At 36.4% G+C, this 24,021-nt stretch overlaps 1 protein-coding gene across 2 annotated transcripts in view; it reads right to left on the bottom strand.

Annotated features, from left to right (window-relative positions):
- ERLIN1 (ER lipid raft associated 1) overlaps positions 1 to 24,021 on the bottom strand; it is a 34,137-nt gene that overhangs the window by 6,412 nt on the left and 3,704 nt on the right. For both annotated transcript variants that reach the window (XM_025397703.1, XM_025397704.1), the window contains exons 4-9: positions 20,896 to 20,942; positions 19,838 to 19,899; positions 17,608 to 17,733; positions 15,877 to 15,950; positions 8,602 to 8,660; positions 5,570 to 5,661 (exon numbers count right to left, since the gene is read on the bottom strand). In XM_025397703.1, coding sequence (XP_025253488.1) covers positions 5,570 to 5,661; positions 8,602 to 8,660; positions 15,877 to 15,950; positions 17,608 to 17,733; positions 19,838 to 19,899; positions 20,896 to 20,942 — 460 coding nt within the window. The remainder of the gene's footprint in view (positions 1 to 5,569; positions 5,662 to 8,601; positions 8,661 to 15,876; positions 15,951 to 17,607; positions 17,734 to 19,837; positions 19,900 to 20,895; positions 20,943 to 24,021) is intronic.

Raw genomic sequence — 24,021 nt, forward strand, 5'->3', positions numbered from 1 at the left:
GAATTGTAGGCTAAATTACCATTCAAGAATGAAATAAAAGCATTTTCAGACCAAGGAGGACTGAAGATAACTTTCACTCCTTAGTCTTCACTGAAAAAAAAATTACTAGAAAAAAAAAAATCACCAGAAGCAATGGAGAGGAAAAAAATTACTCAACACAAGTCCAATCAAAATAAATGTTTACTGCAAGGATTAATCATAATGATCATAATCAATGGGAGGATAAAGACAACATGAAACTAAAATACTATGCAATAATAAGATGTAAGACTGGAGGACAGTGATAAGAGTTAAAGCATTCTAAGGTACTGTTCAAAAAGAGGATAGAATGATTAACAACCAGTTATACATTCCAGAAATGGAATGTAAAACTTCCAATCAAGTAAAAGGAAGAAAAGAAAAGAAAATTCAATCAATTCAATACCAATCAGAAAAGGGAAAAAGCAGCAGAGAAAAATGCATGGTAAATAGCACATAATCAAATGATACAAACACATCCAAATATAGCAGTAACCACAATAAATATAAAAAGACTAAACTCACCAGTTAAAAGACAGATTCTCACATTGGATAAGATAACAAAATCCAGCTATATGCTGTTTACAAGAGACACACCTAAAACATAATGACATAGAAAAGTTGAAAGTAAAAGAATGGGAAAAGGTACACCAAGAAAATAACTAACCAAGAAAAATCTGGTATAGCTATATTATCAGGCAAAATAGCTCTTAAGTTAAAAACATATCTAGGGATAAAGGTTATTACAAAACAGAAGCAATTCTCCATGGAGATATAACAATCCTGAACCAGAATGTTCTTAATGATATAGTCTCAAAATATATAAAGAAAAAAATTACAAGTCAACAAACCCATGGTCATAGTGGGAGATTTTAACACATCTTTCTCAGTAATTGATAGCTCAAGAAGGCAAAAATTAGAAGAATAGAGAAGATGTGAACAACACAATTCATAAGCCTGACCAAATGGGTGTATAAAGAAACCTGCATCCAACAACCAGAGAACACAGATTCAATCTTTTCAAGCACACAGACATTTACACAAAAGGACCACGTACAGGTAGGCCACAAAGCAATTTTCAACAAATATTTAAGAATCCATATAACAGGTCTTATTTTCTGACTACAATGTAGTAACACTGGAAATCAACAATAAAAAGGTAGCCCCTCAAAACCTGCTAAACCAAAAATTGAAACATATACTTTTAATAATTCATGAGCCAAAGAAGAAATTAGAAGGAAAAGGTTTTTAAAAAAATTAAAACTGAACACCAATAAACAAAGTACATTTCAAAACCTGTGAAACATAGCTAAAGCAGTACTTAGAAGAAAATTTATAATCCTCCATGTTTCCACTAGAAAAGACTGAAACTTAACTATCCAACTCAAGAAGTTAAAAAAGAACAAATGAATAAGCTAAAAAAAAAAAAGATGGAAGGAAATAATTTTTAAAACGTGTAAATAATTAAAACAAAGTAACAGTCAACAAAACCAAAATCAAAAGCCAATTATCTGAAAAGATGAATGAAATAAAACAGACCTCTGGCAAAACTGATTCAGCAAAAGAAAAGGCACAAGCAAACAGTATTAGCAATGAAAAGGGGCACACAGATTTGGTAGAAGTTTTAAAAATCATGAGAGAATTCTACAAACAAATTTATGCCCCCAAATTTGAAATATCAGATGAAATGAATAATTTTCTATGAAAATATAATTACCAAAACTGGCTTAAAAAGAAACATGTATTTGAATAGACCTATACTCAATACAGAAATTAAATCAATAGGTTAAATATTACCACAAAAAGCAAACAAAAATAAAGCAGAAACCTCACAAGACTAAGATGGCTTTTACAAGTTCCACCAGACCTACAAAGATGAAGTTATACAGATCTGATATATAATGATCTGATTTACAACAGAACACAGAAAAGGAAGCCATGCTCTTCAACTCATCTTGGGGACAGTATAACCATGATACCAAAAAACCTGACACTAAAAGTGTAAGAAAATTATAAGCTGATCTCATTTATGAAAATAAAGGTAAAAATTCTAAAGAAATTATCAGCAAACTATATAAAAATGTATATAATGACCTATAAAATGACCAAGTGGATGTTTATCCCAGAAACGCAAAGATAAATCTGTTAATATAATTTATCATACTAACAGCTTTAAAAACATCTCAATATATGTAGAAAAAAATTTCAGGCTGGGCACAGTGGCTCACACCTATAATGCCAGCACTTTTGGAAGACTGAGGCAGGTGGATCACTTGAGCTCAGGAATTCAAGACCAGCCTGGGCAACATGGTGAAAGCCTGTCTCTACAGAAAATACAAAAATTACCTGGGTGTGGTGGCGTGCACTTGTAGTCCCAGCTACTCGAGAGGCTGAGGTGGGAAGATAACTTAAGCCCAGGAGGCTGAGGCTGCAGTGAACTGTGATTATACCATTGTACTCCAGCCTGGGTGACAAAGCGAGACCCTGTCTCAAAAAAATTCTGAAAGTTTTAACAGCCATTCAAAATAAAAGCTCTCAGCAAGCAAAGTACAGATTGAAACTTTATTAACCAGTGTTAAATACAGTAAATGCCACTGGGACTATTTAAAGTTAAGGACAAGAATGCTTGTCACTTTCTTTTCTACACTGTACTAGAAGTCATAGCCTAAAGCAGTAAGATAGGAAGAAATAAAAGGTATGTGACTATAAAGAACAAAAATAAAACTGTACTTCTGTGAAGATAACGACCTATTGTCTGAAGACCATATGATTGTTCATGGGAAATCTAAGCGTCTATTAGAAGTAAGAGCATCTTCAGCAATATTGCTAAATAAAAAAATCAACAGCACACTTACACAAAACCAAGTAGAAAATGTGCCTTTAAAAAGTCAATAACAAAAAAACATAAAGGTATATAAGAACAAATCTTTAATAAATGTGCAAGAACTTTAGAAGAAAATTATGACACTTTTTAAAAGACATCTCTCATAAATGGAGAAATAGATTTATAAGACTCAATATCATAATTTTCTCCAAATTGATGTATACATTCAATGCAATTCCAATCAAAATCTCAACACAATATTTCACAAAACTTAAGGAGCTGGTTCTAAAATTCATGTGGATGAATAAAGGGCCTAGAAGAGTCCAGGATAATTTTAAATATAGTTAGGAAGAGTTAACAGGTAAGAGGAATAGTTACACAACTCACTCTCCACATAGCAAGACTTAACATAAAAGCTACAATAATTAAAACAAAGTAGTATTGAGGAAGGAGAGAGCAAAAAATTGGAAAATAATAGAGATTCTGGCATCAGAACAAATTATGTATAGTATCTTATTATATGATGGATATGGCATTAGAAATAAGTAGAGGAAATAATAAACTATTCAATGAACAGTCTGAGACAATTGGCTTGCCATTTGAAAAAATTAAACTGAATCCCTATGTCATACTCAACATCAAAATAAATTCCAAATGGGTTAAGACTTAAATATGAAAAGCAAAATTTTAAAACTTTTAGAATAAAAGTATTACTTTGGACTAGGGAAAGAATTCTTAAGATAGGAAAAGCACAAAACATAAAGGAAAAGACTAATGAATTTGCCTATACAAAAACTACACATATATGTATATCGAAGACATTGTAAAGTTCAAAGACAAACCACAAATTGAAAGAAGATGTTGGAAATGCATAAATCTGAAAAAGGATTAGTATCCAGAAGATATAAAAAACTCTTAAAAACCAACTCAAAAAAGCAATCAAATAACGGGCTAAGGACAATAGGCAATTCATATAACAACAAAAAAAAGGAAACTTGAATAACCAATAAGCAATATTCAACTTTACTAACAATCAGGGGAATTCAAATTGAAATTATGTGATACCATGTCTTCCATTAAACTGGCATAAATTTTTAAGTCTGATAACTCCAAGGACCGAGAAGGATGTGTGGAAATGGGAATTCAAATATGGCAGCACAGACACTGGAAATCAAATACTGTTGAAGAGACAGTAAAATCAAAGAAGTACTTGAGAGAGCAATTTGTCAATATGTTGAATGTGAAGACATGATACCCTATGACCCATCAATTCTACTTTGAGATAGCTATTCCAGAGCAGTGCTTCTCAAACTACCTGTGGAAAAGTACCTTACTTTTTTGTGTGTGTATTTCAATTTATGAGGAACCAATAAATTGTAAACTATAACAAAAACAAATTATAGTACTAGAAAAAAGAAATTTAAAACCAAAAACATAAATATATAAGCTCTGATTTTTTATTTTTGATTCAACAGACATAAAACTGCTGTATTAAAATGCTATAAAAACTTCTAAACACTCATTCTCAATTTCTGTACTCATTTCATTGAGGCTTAGAAACGAAAAGCTGGTGATAGGGCACTGGCCCACAACACACATTGAGTAATGCTACTCTACGGAAACTTGCACATGTACACTGTATCCAGGAGGCACCGGATAAGAATGTTGTTGTGGTAGTATTTGTAATAAGGAAAAACTAGAAGCTACTTTATTCATTACAATAAAACTAGGTCTGCTCATAGAACGAAAAATATAGCAGCTAAAAAATAAACGATCTACCATCTCACAGAGAATAAGGATAAAATGCCAAAAAAAGAGGAAAAAACCCTAGATCTACATGTATCAATATGGATAAAATTCAAACAATGTTAGTGAAAATAAGGCAAGTTGTAAAATAAGAGTTTGATATCATTTTTGTAGTTTCGAATAGGTAAAACAATTTTATAAACTGTTACACACTTACAGTAAAAGTATAAAAATATGGACAGAAAGGATATACATCAACTTCAGAATAGAAGCTAATCTGAGAAGAAAAGTCAAGGAGTAGGACCAGCAAACATACAAAGGAGGCTTCAAACAGATACTTAATTTTTTTCTTAAAAAAAAAAAAAAGATCTGAAGGGAATAAGGCAAAATCTTAAACTTTCATTATATTGTTCTCTGTACATTCCCGTATAATTGAATTATTTAATTAAAGATGTCTTATACTTTCAGCATCAACTGAAGGCCAAAGAGGGCAGTCTAATACACAGTGACCTAGAGTGTAAGGGAAGCCATTGTAATCCAAAATGAACTGTAAACAACCCTGCCATGCTTTCATAAACGGCACTATCTATCCAGGTAAAACGAAGTGCACGTCAACAACAAGGATGCATATTACAATCTGAAACTTTGGTCAAAAAACTTCCCTATTCTTAATCTGTACAAATGAAAATGCTATCCACAGGCTCAAGTTGCCTATAAACGCTATCCATTCTCCCTGTTCTTCAAAGAGACAACAGTGGCAGCCAACAACATGATGGAGAGCCACAGCACGTCATTAAGTACTGGTCTCACCTACTTTTAAAGGCATTAGAACATCTGAATGTACAGTGGAGATTCCAGAATTCCCTACTACCTATGATGCAACCTTACTGAGTCCCATGATACCCAAAATGAGACTGACAAAGAACAGGACAAACAACAAATGTACTTAGAGACAATCATTTCAGAGAGAAATTCAAGTACCTATAACTGCCTTTTTCCTCTCTGTCTCAGCTTCTTTTTCCACAACCTTTTGTTTCTGTGCAGCTATAAGGAGTTTTGTCTTCTCAGCCTCCCTGTGAAGCAAAATGTTATAAAAATTAGAAATGATTCTCTTATGTGCAGTCACAGCCAGTAATTCTGACCCTATAGTGAGTCGGAGAACCGTTTTTTCAACACGAGCTTTTGGACTCATTAAGGTAGGTTAAGAGAGGTGTTACTTTATTTTTACTTATAGTAAATCTGAGGTTGAAAGATTCAATGATTTGCCCAAAGTCACCCAGAGATAGGAAAGAAATTTAGTACATTTGAATTTTAGTTTGGCTTTCTTCTCCTAGTTGTATTGTGTAAAGCCTGTGATTTGCAAGAGAATATATCAATACTTCCTTTGCTGTTAGACCTCCAGCTAGTCCATACAGTAGCTCTGTGCCAATTAGAAAATGGCACCAGCCTCTGGGCAGATGCAGTCCCGCAGGTGCATGGTTTGACATGCAGAATGAAGCTGGGTTTCAGCCCCTGCCCTCCTCAGGCGGGCACCCATGTGCAGTGGCCATATTTGTTGCACAGAAGATGTAACGAGGTGGTAGTTATTAGGTAGTAAACTGGGGCTTAGTGTAAGGAGAATTTTCTAAGGCTTCCAGCGTCTAATACAGGTTGAGCATTTCTGATCTGAAAATTTGAAATCCAAAATGCTCCAAAATCTGAAACTTTTTGAGTGCCCACATTATGACACAAGTGGAAAATTCCACACATAAGCACTTAAGGTGAACTTTGTTTCATGCACAAAATTATTTAAAATATTCTATAAAGTTACCTTCAGACTATAGGTGTATATGGGACATAAATAAATATCTGGAAAAAAAAAAAAACTAACCACTATACCAACAAGGAAGAACAAAAATAAATTTTATATTTACACCTGGGTCCCATCCCCAAGATATCTCATTAAGTCTATGCAAATATTCCAAAATCTTTACAAATCCAAAATTTAAAATACTTCTGGTCCCAAGCATTTCGGATAAGGGATACTAAACCCGTAACGGAAACGGCTGGCATTATTACTAAGCATGTACAAGTAGCTACTGGGTAACCACGTGGCAGAAATGGTATAAGAAAACACTACTATCAGGTGCAAGGTTATACTGGGTCATCTCAAGGTAGCTTTTAATTCTGGAATTCCAATAGTCTATAAAATTAAGAAAGATCCAGAATCATCTGAAAAGTAACTCCAATAGTTTCCCCAAAACACTTCCCCTCAAAGTTTCCCCTCTTTCCTCTGATAACATTGATACACACATCAAATGACAGTCTGCATACTATGATTTATTTGAGAGCAGAAAATACACAATATTCATTTTTCCATCACAGAAGCAATCATATTTAAAGCCTAAGACATGCTGAGCCTTTAATAAAAATTTTTTTTTGAGATGGAGTTTTGTTTTTGTTGCCCAGGTTGGAGTGCAATGGCGTGGTCTCGGCTCAATGAAACCTCCGCCTCCCAGGTTCAAGCGACTCTCCTGCCTCAGCCTCCCAAGTAGCTGGGATTATAGGTGCCTGCCACCATGTCCGGCTAATTTTTGTATTTTTACTAAAGACAGGGTTTCACCGTGTTGGCCAGGCCGGTCTCAAACTCTTGACCTCAGGTGATCCACTGGCCTCAGCCTCCAGAAGTGCTATGATTATAGGCATGAGCCACCATGCCCCGCCTATAAATATTTTTTAAATAAGTGGATCACATCCATAATCTACCCAGCCTGGCACTCTACAGTTTTAAAAGAAGAGTGTCTTGTCTACAATGAAAAAGAGAAAACAGGCTGGGTGTGGTGACTCACACCTGTAATCCCAGTACTTTGGGAGGCCAAGGCAGGAGGACTGCTTGAGGCCAGGAGTTTGAGACCAGGCTGGGCAACAGGAAAAAACCCTGCCTCTATGAAAAACACAAAATTTAGCCAGGTGTGGTGGCATGTACTGGTAGTCCCAACTACTCAGGAGGCTGAGGTGGGAGGATCGCTTAATCACTTGAGCCTGGGAGTTTGAGACTGCAGTGAGCCGTGACTGTGCCACTGCACTGCAGCCTGGGCCACAGAGTGAGATCCTGTGTCAAAAAAAAAAAAAAAATTAAGAAAAAGAAATAAAACTCTGTATGAGCTCAGAGAGGTATGAGGGAAAAGAAAAATATAAAAGAAGAAACAAACAATAAAAATATGCATGGTAACGAAAAGGATTCAGAAGTAAATAACCTCATAAAGCAGTATTACTGCTCCTTGGACCTCCAGTATTTATACATCTGTGGTATCTTTGACTTGTGCAAATTTATTTTTCCAGCATCTGTCCCTTTAACATAACAGCCAAATTTCCTGAAGACTTTTATTTCTTCTTTTCAGTACCAGTCATACAAAAACAATATTGCCATTTCAAACACAGTAAGTATTCCCCTAAAAGGGATCCTCTTAGAAACTAATTTCATGTCTTCTCATTCCCAGCCAGCCCTGGATACATAAAAGAGAAGACCATCAGGAGTCAACAGAAGCAAGGCTTCCCTAGAGGCACATTATAAAGAACCAGGTCTAATTTTAGATATACAATCACATACAATGGAAAACCAAACTTTATACCAACAAGATATCTACTCCTACCATTACAACACAGAAACAAAATATGAGCACTCTCTTCAACCCTAACACAGCTTCAGGACTCTCTCCTCTATTAAATATTTAATTCAAGGTACTATTCATATAAAATTATAGCTCCTTAAGCTTCCAACAATAGTTTTACAGCAAACTGCATCTTTAGACACTGACACTTCTCCTGAAATATCCACACATACAGAAGAACACTAATAAGAGTCTAGTGGGAATTAAGACACAAGAGTAGGCAATATTACTAGAGTAAGAGTAAAGAAGATACACACATACTCCACCCCAGAGTGTATTATCTCACATGTTTCCTCTAGACTGGAGTGTTAATATGCAGACAGCCCTGAACAGAAATATTGGGATCCCATGCATATTACTCACATTAACTCAAAATTTCTTCTTATGGCTTCTGGGATTTTGGGTTTTGTAACACGCACAGCCTAAAAAATAAAAGTGAAAAAGCCAAAGTATATTTGAAAGATAAATCTTCAATTAAATCTTCTACAGAAAAGCACCTCAAATGATACTAATCTAACAAAACAACAGCTATAATATAGCGGCCTACTAACACGTTTGGGGATCCCACTGGAACATTTACTTTTCATGCCATCACACCAAGAATCAAAGACAAGCTGCTTCTTACTTCCTACACAATGCCAGATTACAGGAAAAACTAGTCTACCCACTGAGGAAACAATTGCCTTAGGAAAAAGGTTCTCCCTTAAAAGATGTTTTACAAAGGTCGTTAGATACTTTTGCTTTCTTTTTTAACCCTGAAAACCAAAGAAGCCAGGAAGGCAAATTTCCAAGACTGAAATTGTAAAGTCAGAAACAATTAGTCAAATACAAAAACAAACAAAAAATCCCAGTTTGGTGCATGCAATTTAATACAGTGAGTAGTGAGTAAATTAATCTATCACTTTCAACCCCTGCAATCACTCGGTATTTGCTATAAGTAAACAGCACAGTGGCTGAAGGAAAACAAATATCAATTAAAAGCTTATATTCTTTCTTCCTGAACTCTCACTTAGAAGTCTGTCTGTCTTTGTAGAGGCTGTTTACTACACACTTTGTTTCCCTAATGATAGTGTTCTTTGACATAATTAAGATTATCTACCTGGACAGTACTGTTTCTTGAAGGCTGACTTTTCTACATCAAGGACTTGATCTCTCAAAAGCTTTTGATTTTACTAAACATATGATACCCCGCCGCCCCACCTATACTGCAAACACACAAAAAACACTTTGCTGGTCTGAGGAAGTTTTCCTTCTGAAAACTGGCTAACCTTTTAGGTATTATAACAAAGCCTTTAAGCACTTAGTCTTCTTTAAAGGCTTTTAAAACTTTTAAGCAATATAGCATTCCCTACATGAAACAGATGAGTCAAATTTGTAGGTAATTTTGAGGACTATCATAACTAAATATAAGCATTACAGTGGAATGAAATAAGTAGCTGAAGACTGTGTGGAAACACACTGGCAGTGACACATGTGAGGCCTCACGAGACATCCAGAAGACAAATAAAAATTCAGGACCAGATTTTGTGAGATGTCAGATTTCACCTTGTGACTAGCAGACATAAGATCACTTCCAATATGGATTAATATGACTCTGAGGGAAGCACTGTCATACTGCATTTAATTAAGAGACTGGCCACATATCTTTTCAGCCTTATTAAAAGAAGCATAAAGCAGGACTGTCTTTTTTTCTTTCTTTTTCTTTCTTTTTTTTTTTTTTTTGAGATGGAGTTTTGCTCTTGCTACCCAGGTTGGAGTGTGGTGGTGCAATCTCAGTTCACTGCAACCTCCACCTCCCAGGTTCAAGCGATTCTCCTGCCTCAGCCTCCCTAGTTGCTGGGATTTCAGGCATGCGCTACCATGCCTGACTAATTTTTGTATTTTTTTTAGTAGAGGTGGGGTTTCACTATGTTGGTCAGGCTGGTCTCAAACTCCTGACCTCAGGTGATCCACCCACCTCGGCCTCGCAAAGTGCTGGGATTACAGGCATGAGCCACCACACCCGGCCAGGACTGTCTTTTGAAGACTCCTATTTTGCTGAATGAGGCTGAAGAACATACTACATTGTGCTTGCCAATCTTGGGCAATCTCACAGATTTTCAAATATGTGAAAACATAAATACTTACTCTACAGATACCATGAGTAAGTTGCATCATAAGAGATTTTAAAAGTAAAATGACAGGAAAGTCCCACTCGAGTATCCCTCTCCCTCACAGGAGAGACAGCTGTTCTCCTGTTTCTTTTGCCTACTAAACCTCCGCTCTTAACCTCAAATAATAAAATAAATAAAATAAAATAATGCCCCCACACCACTCACATACACAGAGTGAATGAAGGAAAAAAAAATGGCTAATGAAATGAATATATGTGTTGAAACTAACCCCTGGGTTTTAAGCATATATTATAAATCAAAAGTCAGTCTAAAATATTGTCACTCCCTTAAATAACATAGGAAAAAAAATCAAAGATGACCATTTTCATCATTCTAATTTGCCAGAGTAGTTTTTCAAGAGGAAAAATGGGATATAAATATATGGAAAGGAAAAAAATAAAATGACTGTTAACAGAGAATGTTCATTCAACAATAAATATTTATCAGGTACCTACTCTGTGTCAAGTGCTATTTGTTGCAGGAATTGTGGATAGAGCAGTGAACAAGGTAAGGCTGCTCTCATGTAATTTAACCCAAAAATTACTAGAAGGCAGTGAATTCAAGCTGTAGACATACGATAAATCTACCAAGAACCAATCACATTCCTCAATGATTGAACGGCATTAAAATACATTAAATCCATTGGTATTAATTTAACTTAGGATATGAGTTTCTCCCCCAAATCAGAAATTCTTTTATTATTTTTTTTGAGATGGAGTCTCACTTTGTTGCCCAGGCTGGAGTACAGTGGCGCGATGTCAGCTCACTGCAAGCTCCGCCTCCCGGGTTCACGCCATTCTCCTGCCCCAGGCTCCTGAGTAGCTGGGACTACAGGCACCCGCCACCACACCCACCCGGCTAATTTTTTGTATTTTTGGTAGAGACAGGGTTTCACCCTGTTAGCCAGGATGGTCTCGATCTCCTGACCTTGTGATCCGCCTGCCTTGGCCTTACAAAGTGTTGGGATTACAGGCGTAAGCCACCGCGCCTGGCCCAAATCAGAAATTCTAAAAACCAGAAAGGCTGATATGATAAAGTAAAGCCATAAACTATGTTTCTATTTTTAACTTATATTGGAGGATTGCGTGAAGCCAGGAGTTTGAGACCATCCTGGGCAACACAGCGAGGGCCCATCTCTACAAAAAATTAAAAAATTAGCCAGATGTGGTGGTGTATGCCTGTACTCCTAGCTACTTGGGAGGCTAAGGCAGGAGGATCACTTGAGCCCAGGAGTTCAAGACTGCAGTGAGCTATGATCATGCCACTGCACTCCAGCCTGGGCAACAGAGGGAGACCCTGTCTCAAAACAAAACAACACAACACAACATGTATATGACTACTTAGGTGCCTGATACAGCTTAAAAATATCGATAATGAAAACTTATCTGGAAGATTAAGCTGGCAGAAACAGCAAAGGCCATTATTTTTTAAAAGATGATGTTTCTTGCCAGATTTTAAAATAAAAAGTTGAAGTATCACAACCATATGGTAATGTGTTAAAAATAACAAAGCTCAAACACAGACTTGGAATTCTTAAAATGCATTTCAACTATTGTAAAAAAAAAAAACATTTATAACAAGACAAAAGCAACCAAAGGAGCTCGTCTCTTCTCAGGATATGCTTAAGTTATTGCAAAATATAAAAATTATTTAAAAAATTTTTAAACCCTAAAACAATGAAGATCTTCTCTACCACTTTAAGAATGTATAACAAAACTACATTTTTTCACCCAATAACTTTTTACAAAAACAAATGAATGTAAGTAAATTCAAAAGATCCTTCTGGCTGTTGTGCAGAAAATGAAGTAGACAAAGGTAAAAGTGAAAGTGGGGAAAGAAGACAGGCAGTTACTGCTACTGCACATGTCAAGGTAAGAGTTGGTAGCTTGGCTTGAGATGACGGTAAAGATGGAGGTGTGGTCAGTTTTATTAATACATGGATTTTGGTGGTGGAATCTGCATGACACAGGGACTAATTAGATGCTGAGGGTGAGACGATTGTCAAAGATGCCTCCTACACTTCTAGATTGGCTTGAGGGGAAGGAGTTACCATTAACTGACAAGATGAAAAAAACAGGAGAAAATCTGATTTGACGAGAAAACATCAAGGACTCAATAACTAATGAAAGAGTAGGAATGGGAAGATCAATGGAACAGAACTAAGTTCAAAAAAAGACTCTAGTATATAATGGAATGTAGTATGTAACATAAAAACTATTTCAAAGAATGAGGAAGATGGAAAAATAAACTATTCAGTAATTACTGCTGTTACCCAATTTGGGGTTGAAGGGATGGAGTTGAAGGCCTTCCTTGCAACTGAGATCAAAATGGGTTCCAGATGAATTAAAAGATTTAAATCTAAGAATACAACTGTAAAAGCAGATACAATTTTTGTAATTTCTAATTTTAATTCCTATACTTTTAAGGTGGTGAAAGGCTTTTAAAACATGCCAGCTCAGCAACACACCATAAAGACAAAATCGCTGAAATTACTATGTAAAAGATGAAAACTTCAACGTTATCAGCAAGGCAAAAACAAAGTTAAACAACAAAGAAAAAACTGGAAGAAAATGTTTCCTATAAATATAAAAAAGAGCTACAATAACTAACATATGAAAAATAGTTTATTTTTAAAAACGAATTCTACCCCTCTCAAAGGGTAAGGTTCAAAAACAAGTTATCTATATACAAATGCTATTTATTTACTTACTTATAGAGAGGGTTTTGCTCTGTTGCCCAGACAACAGTACAGCATGAACACAGCTCACTGCAGCCTCAACCTGCTGTGTTCAAGTCATCCTCCCACCTCAGCCTCCCAAGTAGTTGGGCCTACAGGCACATGCCACCGTATCCACCTAATTTTTTTAAAAAAATTTTTGTGGAGAAGGGGTTGCCCAGGCTGACCTCAAACTCCTGGGCTCAAGGGAGCTTCCCACCTCAGCCTCCCAAAGTGGTGGGATTACAGATGTGAGCCGCTATGCCCAGTCAAAAATAGCTTATTAAAAATCAGTTAGAAAAACCTTAACTAAAAAAAAAGAGCAAAACCAACAATTTATAAATGAAATAAAAATGGCTGATAACCTAAGGTATTCAACTTCAATAATTAATACAAAATAACAGACTAATTTTCTCCAAAAGGATTAAAAGAGAAAGGGAAAGCTTGCATCTGCTAATTATTTGGGTACAATCATGCAATCAAATGTGTTAAAAAACTACAGCTTACCAGCACTGCTAATGAGAGGGTGGGAGCTGCTAAAATTTTTCTAAAAGGTGATTTGGTAGTACGTATCAATAAGTCCCCAAACAGGGAATACACTTTGATCACCAATCCCACTTCAAGAATTTATTGTAAGACAGGGATTTAAAAAGATGTACAGAATATATAAGCTTGGTCATTTCAATATGTATATAATAGTAAAAAATTTGAAACCATAGAGATTCACTAAATATAACCATTAAAAGTAACGATTTACCAAACCTATATTTTTGTTTTGGAAAGATGTTCATAGACAATGTTAGTGAAAAAAGCAGGTATGGTATGATTCTGCTTTAGTTGACCATGTATGCATTTATATCTACAAACATTTGTTCATATATATGAAGAGTCAGAAAAGATACAACAAATGATGTTATCCCCGCTTAATAAGATTACTGGTGAATTTCATTTTATTCTTCATCATTTTCCTAGTATCTAACTTCTTTCTACAACATATATAACATGTGTGTATAAAAATTCCAAATTTATACAGAACAAATCAGTAAGCAAGAAAACAATCCAACAGAACACTGGGCAAAAGATATGAACAGGCGATCAACAGAAGAGAGTATAAATGACCAATAACTATATCAGAAGATGTTCAATCTCATTAATAACCAAAGGAATGCAAATCAAAGGGAGATATAATTGCCCACCCATCCATATGGTAACGATCAGTATGTCTGATTGCTTCCAATGTTGGTGAGTTCATGGGTCACAATTACTTGCACATATTGCTGTTAAGAATGTAGATTCGTACAGTCAGTTTGAAAGATAATTTGTACATACAGGAACATGTGTCATGAATGTTCATTACACTATTGTTTAATAGCAAAAAACTGGGAACAGAAAAATGGCTAATATAAGGCAAGGAATTCTAAACAGCCGTTGAATAAGCTAGATCTCTGAGTAACACCCTGGGCAGAATCTAAGAAGAGCTGACCTTCACATTCACTATCTTTAAAATCAAAAAGCTACTCCAGCTACAACTGACTTGAACAACTCAGAGGACTTTCCAAAGTTACCTCTGGATATTTCAAACTACCCCTTAACTCTGGTGGCTCACCTTCAGGCGCCTGTCTGAGATAATGACATTGCATGAATGAGGCCATGCGAAAAACTCCACCATTTTGAGTCTGGTTTATGAGGAAGCACAAACACATACAATCACAGTGAGTGCACACTCTCAGTAGCCGTGGCACTGAGTGTAAAGAATTGAGAGACATGTGATAAGCTTTAGTTGCAGTAATGTTCATCACAACAATCAACAATCAACTGGTCTCCTAGAGCCCCTGTAAAAGGACACTAGAGAAGCCTCAATACCACTTCTTAGGTTATCTAGATTCAGAGCAGTGGCTTTCGAATGTTATTGACTGTGGACACAGTGAGAAACACATTTTGCACTGACACCCAATATAAACACCTACACCCCCAGACTGTGAAACACAAGTTTCACAGAATATTTAAATTTACTACATGCCATTTCTTTTCTTATTCTATTTCATTTTATTTAAAATGCTGTTCATGACTCACTAAAGTTGATTTAAAACCCACAATCTGAAAACACAGTGACTCAAAAAAAAGCAGGGGTAAAACCTCTCACCATTCTATTTCCCAATGTCACCATCACCACTACCACTAAATTCACCTGCTACCTTGCTTTTACTAGGGCTCTCCCTCCCACTTGAAATACCTTTCTCATTCTTCCCCCATTTAAATCCAATTAATTTTTCCAAACCTACTTAAAATCTCAACTCAATTATAGCCCTCTCCTAGACACGCTGTCTTCCAATGTTCTCTTACTCTTACAGCAATAATCATTCAATAGATTTATCTGTCAATTAATACGTTGTGATAACTATTCTGTCCAGAATTGTTCAAATCTTACACTTGAACTCTCTTTCCATAATCTTACTGAGGGCAGGGATTATGCTTACACTGATTTATAACCATTACTGTATCATAGTGCTTCATACATGGCAGAAATATAAATTTGACTTCCTTGTAAGAGCCTCAGCTTATCAGTTCCCTCTAGGAGTTCACAAATGTCACCCATAATAAGCTACGAGAGTATTTTATTTTGGCAGAGATCTGAAGTCAAATTGAGAAAGGTATTCTATAAATCACCACAGCATCCCAAATAATTGCTGAATAAACAATCCAATGAAAGGAGGAACAAACTCAAAACTCTCAAAATCCCCAGAGAACTTCCCTAGGAAAAGAACTTACCTGTATGGTGAGACCTGGGGCCATGAGGTTTAAGTCTTTCTGCAGAGCTTGCTTCAGGTTTTCATCTATTTGATCTGTTTTTTAAGCCAAGAACAACAGATCTCATGATACTCAATTTTTTTTTACATTGTATTCACGAAACAAAACTAATCACTATTAGACCTAAAGTTTCCACAGTACTATTCTTTTACAGAGCTTAAACTGCCTTTTCTTCTCTTTTGTGTGGGGAAAAAAATTGTGAGGAATTATTTAATAAATTAAGGAAGATGACAAGCAGATAGTCTGTTTATCCAGTAAGTTCACCCACTAAATGTGCTACTTAACTATGGATAAGCTTATTTACTGGGTAACTTATTAGACTTATTTACTGGATAAACAACTACTGGGTAAAATATGTTGATCTTAAATAAATGGAGAATCTGGATCTCTAGTATCTTAATTCAGGGCTCTTACTCAATATGTATCCTGATTCTCAAAGAAAAGCAAATTTCTACCTTCAGTAAATCTTTACTTGAATTCCCATGTAACTAAACTTCATTTCCATGGATCTCAGCCTTACTGTTATTTTGGATTTAAAGAGAGAGAGAAAGAGAGAGACAGAGAGAAAAGCTCACAGAAAAGTATTTGAAGTACACACAGCATGAACACTTGGGCTTGTAACTATGCACTTTCTCTTCACCTCAATGGTACTTCAGCTATTTAAATGATTGCTGGTGAGACAAAGCAGGACCCATCAGTTTTCTCACATGCCACTGCAGTGGTTGACAATCACCAAAGAGGACTCAATTGATAGATTTTAAATTGATTACTCTTGCTTATTCCTTCATCTTAGAAATTCACTAAAAATTTCAGGAGGGAAAAGTGAGCTACCAACAGCAACAACTCATTGCCTGGTCAGAATTTCCACTATCATAAATGAAAAGCTAAGTTGTACAGAAGTGAGTTAAGAAAGCAGGGCTGATACTGCGATCCTTAGGAAGGCCTTTTGCAAACTGGTCCTTGTTTGGAACCTAGGAACTTGGATTTGTGGAAGGGTCCCACCATCCCTAGAGCTAATACAACTGACTTGCTGTGAACTGTTTATACAATGTGGTTTATGCCAAACACCTGCATTCCTTCTAGGAGTCTGGAATTTTGTTATGTGGTAGGCAGAGGGTGCCTATATAACCAGCCCCCAGTGAAAACCCTAGGCAATGAGTCTCTAATGAGCTTCCCTAGTAGACAACATTTGACATGTCTTGTCATAGCTTGTTGCTGTGGGAATTAGGCACATGTTTGACTCTTGGAAGCCTGCACCTGGCTTTCCTCTGCACTTTGCTGATGTGCCTTTTCCTCTCGCTGATTTTGCTTTGTACCCTTTGGCTGTAATAAATCTTAGCTGTGACCACAACTATATGCTGAGTCGTGTCAGTCTCCTACCAAATCACCAGAAATGGGAGCCTCAAGACACAGGTTTCTAAATTTTTCAAATTATCTATTAAAATAGTAACAAAGCTATTTTCAGTAAGTTATTACAGTAAAAACAGAATATAGTCTGTGAGTAGTTTTTCCAATCTCTACCAAATTATACAAAAATTTTTAAACTTAAGAGAAAAAATATTTTAAAGACAATTGCTCTATGATAAATTCAGAACAAATGCTTAAATAGCACTAAGGTTTACCAATATCTCAATAAGTTGAACTAGATTTCCAGTTGGCTATTTACATATTTAAAAGAATTAAGACACTTACCAAACAATTCAATGTAAACTTCCTGAAGTGTGTGGGCACTGCAGAACTGGTTCAGCTCATGGTGGATTTTATTGAAGATTAAAGTCTTGTCATAATCTGCAGTATAGTTCTTCACGATATCAAACACTAAAGGAGAGGTACAACCCATGTTTGTTTTACCCAACAATGACTCAGGTACCTTCAAATTCAGCCAGGGTCAAAGTCAGGGTGATATACTACACACGAGGAAAAGTGCCAACAAAATAGTGAAACCAAAAACCACAACTAACAAATCTTGATGTGTTGCTTGTGCTCAATTTTCCAAATACCCTTGTATTTGCAATACTAATACCAAACACCTGCTGGTTAGCCCATCAAACAGGTGCTAACTTTAAAGTTCATACTAAAAAGCATACATTAGTTTGGAGGTAATAAGGAACTATCAAAGTTTTCAAGCAAGGGCATGACAGCCAGATTTACACTTTGGCCAGCAGTGTGAAGATGAACTGAGAGGCATAGAGATCAGAGGCAGGGAAAGCATAAGGCAATTACTGCAAAAGTTTAGCTAAGAGGTAAAGAGAGACTAAGCAAACTGAGGAACAGTAGAAATAAAAGAAGAAAGCAGCTGCAAAAGACCATTTTTTAAAAGGCAATTTTTTAAAGCTGTTAAAAAAGACACCAGGCTAGAAGGGAAAGGAGCAAATACTAACTGAGCTGGGCTTTATCTCAGGTAATTTACATAAATTAGCACTAAAGTCTCCTAAATTTGCATATCAGGAAACTAAGAACCAGACAATTTTAGAAATGCCCCAAAAGGTACATACTAGACCATGTCAGAACCTGTTCTCTATCTATAAAAACATGCTGCTTTCTACTTCTGTCTTCAGATCCAAGAATCTGCTCCACTGGCCTTCCCATGTGGGATATAGATGCAACTGGATTTCAAATCACAGCCGGGCGCGGCGGCTCATGCCTGTAATCCCAGCACTTTGGGAGACGGAGGCAGGTGGATCATTTGAGTCAGGAGTTCAAGACCATCCTGGCCAACATGGTGAAACCCTGTCTCTACAGAAAATACAAAAATTAGCCTGGTGTGGTGGCGCACACCTGTAGTCCCAGCTACTAGGGAGGCTGAGGCAGGAGAATTGCATGAACCCAAAAGGCAGAGGTCCCACTGAGCTGAGATCATGCCACTGCACTCCAGCACTCCAGCCTGGGTGTCAGAGCAAGACTCCATCTCAAAAAAGAAAAAAAATTAATGGACAGGCCATTAATAAATACTTAATACCTAAATCATCTGCTTGATCATTTCCCAAATGAATTATATCTAATAGTTTCCTATTTAATCTCTGGCTAAAGAATCATCAGTCCCTTCCCTTTTTCAATCATAATCCATTCCATTGATTTGTGATCAAGGAAAGGAGATGAAAAAAAAGACAAGGAAAATGCTTAATATCTGAAAAATATAATCCAAATACACTTGACAGTAATACACCTGGCTCTCTACTCTGAAATCTTTTCACTATTTGTGCCTGTACTGGTGATGTGAAATTTATTATGACCTTACATCCCAATATATTCTTTTTTAGGTCTGTATTATGTCTTCTCAAGTACAAATAAAACCCCTGAAGGCAAAGGCTCTAATTTCATCTTTTTAAATTGTTCTTGCCAAACACAATATTCTGTATATACTAGACATACCAGTTTTATTAACAAGCATGCATCTAAAACAGCATATCTTTCTTCACAGCTTCTAATTAAGTTTTTGATTACAACAGTATATACCCACCCCATTTCTGTAGGTTTTCATCTTTTACCAAGAAAATGCTTTCCCCACACTGAAGGCTTTCACACTGCTTTGCAAATCACAGCAAATATCAACTAGAAAATACTTCTCTTTGATGGCAAATCAGTGTGGGCCAAGGAATTATCAGTTACAGATTTCTAACACCTAAGGAAATTATCTCTCATCCTGACTGGATAAAATACTACTTTCCTATTCTAGAAATAACCAATGACCATCTTGCTCTTAGAAACACTAAGCTCAGGGAAAAGTAACTTATACAGTTGCATAAAGTCACCTCTGTCCAGAACTTCTGACCTATTTTTGCCTCTATTCCCCAGAAATTTATTAATCAGTGATCAATGAAGTCATAAAACTTTCAAAGTACCCCTCTATTCCTCAAAGAATCTCTCAGCTATAAAGCCTCTGGCTATAACTATGAAAACCACAGACAGATGGGTAACATACCTGCATAAGGAGCCAACATATTAACCACTTCTATTCGGTCAATATAGATCATGACCCCACCACTAAAAACAAAGAAACGAAAGTGTGAACTACTAAAGGCAATCCATAAAATACAGTTATAGACCTGTGGAGAAGCTGATAATCAAACATATTATTATTCACTTAAACACAGAGAGAATTCATTTCCCTTTTCATAGCATTTCTGCCCCTCTATAGGTGTCAATGTCTTCTGTACACTTGTAATAGTCATTTAAAATAAGTAATTTAAAAAATACCTTGAACTTCACATTCTTCTTTTGATACAATTCAATGCAGTGATTATACCCTAGAAATAATTTGGACCCTGCTTGCCTTTCTTTCCCTAAACCTCTTTAGGACAGCAATTCTCAAAGTGAGGTCTTCAGACCAGTAATATCAGCATCACACAGGAACTTTTATAGTTAGAAATGAAAATTCTCAGGCCTCACTCCAGACCTACCGAATCAGAAACTCTAAATTAGATGGCATTTAACACTACAGATGAGAAGAAGGTGGGATGATTAATTTTAAATTATGTTTTATTAAGCATCTATTCTGGGCCAAGTACTGGTTAGGCACTTTCATATACAGTAATTCTAATCCTTACAATAACTCTACAAGGTCGATTTTACTGCCTTTTATAAATGAGGAAACTAAGCTTTAAAGTGTCAATAAAGGAATCTGTTGGGGAAAGAGGTATATAGAAACTGTCTGTACTTTTTGCTCAATTTCACTATGAACCTAAAACTGCTGTAAAAAATAAAGTCTTTAAAAAATAGTCAATAAAGCAGATGCAGCAGTGCTAATACAGTTAGGTCTACTTGCTCTAAAACTCCAGTTTTTTTCAATAATACCCTAACGGTTCTTAAGATGGAAAAGCTCCTATTTGGAGACAGGCCTTTGCTCAAACAATGCTCAAATCAGAAATCCCCTTGGGTTCACTATCATGCCTATTTGAGAGATGTCTAAGTGATCATAGGTGTAGAAACAGAAACTCCATCTGAACTAAAGGGAGGCTGGTAGGCAAAGAGAAAGCTTACCTTGTTCCACAAGGCACATTTTTAACTTCATCAGTTTGTAGTGTCGTCTAGGGAGTAAAAGATATCTCATCAACATTCAAGAAACACATTGTCAAAAAACTACTGGTGCCAGAGGCAAATCTCTGGAGAGCTGCTGACAGTAAGTACAGCAGAGTTCCATCACAATTTCAGTTCCCAAAGATTAGCTTTCAGAATAGTCATTTCTTTCTGTATTCTAGTAGAAATGAAAGACTTGAGACAGAAAATATTTTACAACAATTTTTTTTCTTTTTTTTTTTTTGAGACAGAGTCTTACTTTGTCACCCAGACTGGAGTGCAGTGGTACAATCTTGGCTCACTGCAACCTCTGCCTCCTGGGTTCAAGCGATTCTTGTGCCTCAGCCTCCCAAGTAGCTGGAATTACAGACATGCACCATCACGCTCAGCTAATTTTTGTATTTTTAGTAAAGACGACGTTTCACCATGTTGGTCAGGCTGGTCTCGAACTCCTGGCCTCAAATGATCCACCCACCTTGGCCTCCCAAAGTGCTGGGATTACAGGAGTGAGCCACTGTGCCCAGCCTACAGTGAATGTTTGAATCAAGACGCACTGGGAAAGGTTCAATGTTCAATCTGCTAATAAATAGAAAGGACTCTTCCAGAGTCCCTTATCTGCCTGGAGCTGGCCAGGGGTCGTAAACAACACAGCTTGCTCACATAGATACTCTGGCTAGGACTTGTGCTCTGAACTTTGATTCCACTGCTAATACTACTATTTATGTTGAAGATAAAAGAGATTATATGCATACAAGTACTCTAAGACTCAAAGCTGCCCTTGAACCCAACAGCAACCTTTCTTCTCTAAAGCTGTGGTCAACATTTCAGTTTAGTACCTAGTGATCTCTCACATGTCTTATTCAGTTTCCTTTTTAATAGAAGTGCTACCACGAGTACTGCTTCCTCCTGGTGAACTAACAATCTGGTACTTAATTGCTTTGCCCATGTCACACCTTTGTTCAGATCCAGAATGAATGACCTCCTGCTGTACTCTAAGGCCTCAAATAGGTCAGCACCTAATGAGCACATTCTAGACACACTGCATCTTATCAAGCACAAAGCAAAGGAAAAAGGAAGCACAGTCCCCGTTTCCAAAGAGTTCACAATCCAGTACAATGCAATCCATCAGCACGTACAAAAAAAACAAACCAAAACAAAACCAAAAACACAGATTATAAACTGAACTGTTAAGTGGTAAATTACAGAAAGTTAAAAAAACAGTAGTTTGAAAAGCTCTCTGAGGTGAAGGATTTACAAGCCAGGTCTAGAGTGGGAGAAATAAGAACAGATGAGGCAGAGGAACATCTTAAGCTCAATAAATATCCTACCGAAATACACACAGTTGAAGAAGACAATACATATATAGGCGAACGAAAGTAGATAGGCTTGCCTGGAGCAGAAGGGGCAATTTGGATGAGAGATGAAATTCTGACAAGAGACCACGGTGATATTAGATAGCGGGCCCTGAATGCTGGCTGGGGAGTTTGGGCTCTCTCTAGTTCACCTTATATACAGTCACAAAACGAACCATTCAAAAATATGTTTACTTAATTCCTTTTCTCATATGTGATGTATTCTCATTCTCCATCTTATATGGAGGTAAGAAAACCAGCTGGGAGGCTAATAATTAATTTATTTAGATTAATTGAGTAAAGGCCATGAAATGAAAGCTGTCAATCCAGACATAATAGAGGAGGAATCTGATACTTGGTTGATATAAAATTTCAGGAGGGGAAAAAATAAAAAATAACTCTTAGGTTGAGAGATTAGAATGACAGTTAACATTGGCGGTAACTCTAGGTAAAGTTAGGGGGATTGAAGAGACAAATTCTATTTATTTCCTTTAAAACATTAATTCCATTTCCATATTCCACACCAACTTTACATACACATTCCTATTTAAACCAAAAGGATATTCTCTAGCCAATTTTCAAACTGAGAAGAACTAGAAAAGAGTTCAAACATTAGCCTGTTTAACACCCTATCTTTATGTACTTTTATATTTCTTTTATGTCCTCTTAAAAATTACTTTCCCAGTATGACAGAACATTTATTTAAAAAGTGAATCTATGACTACTTTATGAAGGCTGAAGGTTTTCATATAATTTCTCTATTACTTTTTCTTCTTACATCATATATGGAATTTCACATTTATATACATTCCTTTCAATTGCCAAGTTTGTTAAACCATTTATTTGAACTATGTCTTCTAATATGTTCCAAAAATTCCTAAAAATAAATTTATGTCTTACTCTCCTATGAACCTTTTTTTTTTTTTTTTTTTTGAGATGGAGTCTTGCTCTGTCGCCCAGGCTGGAGTGCAAGGGTGCAATCTCGGCTCACCGCAACCTCGATCTCCCAGGTTCAAGCAATCTCCTGCCTCAGCCTCCCAAGCAGCTGGGATTACAGGCACGCACCACCACACCCAGCTAATTTTTGTATTTTTGTAGAGATAGAGTTTGACCAGGTTGGTCAGGCTGGTCTTGAACTCCTGACCTCAAGTGATCTGCCTGCTTCGGCCTCCCAAAGTGCTGGGATTACAGGCATGAGCCGCCACACCCGGCCAAGAACACTTTTAAAATATGGTTTTATTAATATAATTATTTCCTAGAATGTTACTGTTTTACACATAAAGAACATTCCTATTTAGTCACACTGGCTGGCTGTAGCATGTAAAACTTTTTTGTAGATGCAAAGTATTTTAGTTTACACTGAAGTCTGTACTAATTTCATTTACATCTCTTATGATAGTTTATTACTAATATATACACACACTATATATTTGTTATATATATACACAATTAAACTCTCAAATCTGTTTACTATTATCTATATCTCCTTTATTTATATTTTTGCATCCGTATGACTTAAACATACTAAGCATTCAAGCAGAGACAGATCTACCTGGCTTTGAACAAAATCTATTTGTTAGAGTCTTGATTTTTTTTCTTTAAGAGATGGAGTTTCCCCATGTTGCCCAGACAGGTCTCAAACTTCTAGGCTCAAGCAATCCACCTGCTTCAGCCTCCCAAAGTGCTGGCATTACAGGTGTGAGCCACTGTGCCCGGCCTTAGAGTCTTGATTTGTAAG

Source organism: Theropithecus gelada, chromosome 9 (assembly GCF_003255815.1).
Source record: "Theropithecus gelada isolate Dixy chromosome 9, Tgel_1.0, whole genome shotgun sequence".
Classification (NCBI taxonomy): Eukaryota; Metazoa; Chordata; class Mammalia; order Primates; family Cercopithecidae; genus Theropithecus; species Theropithecus gelada.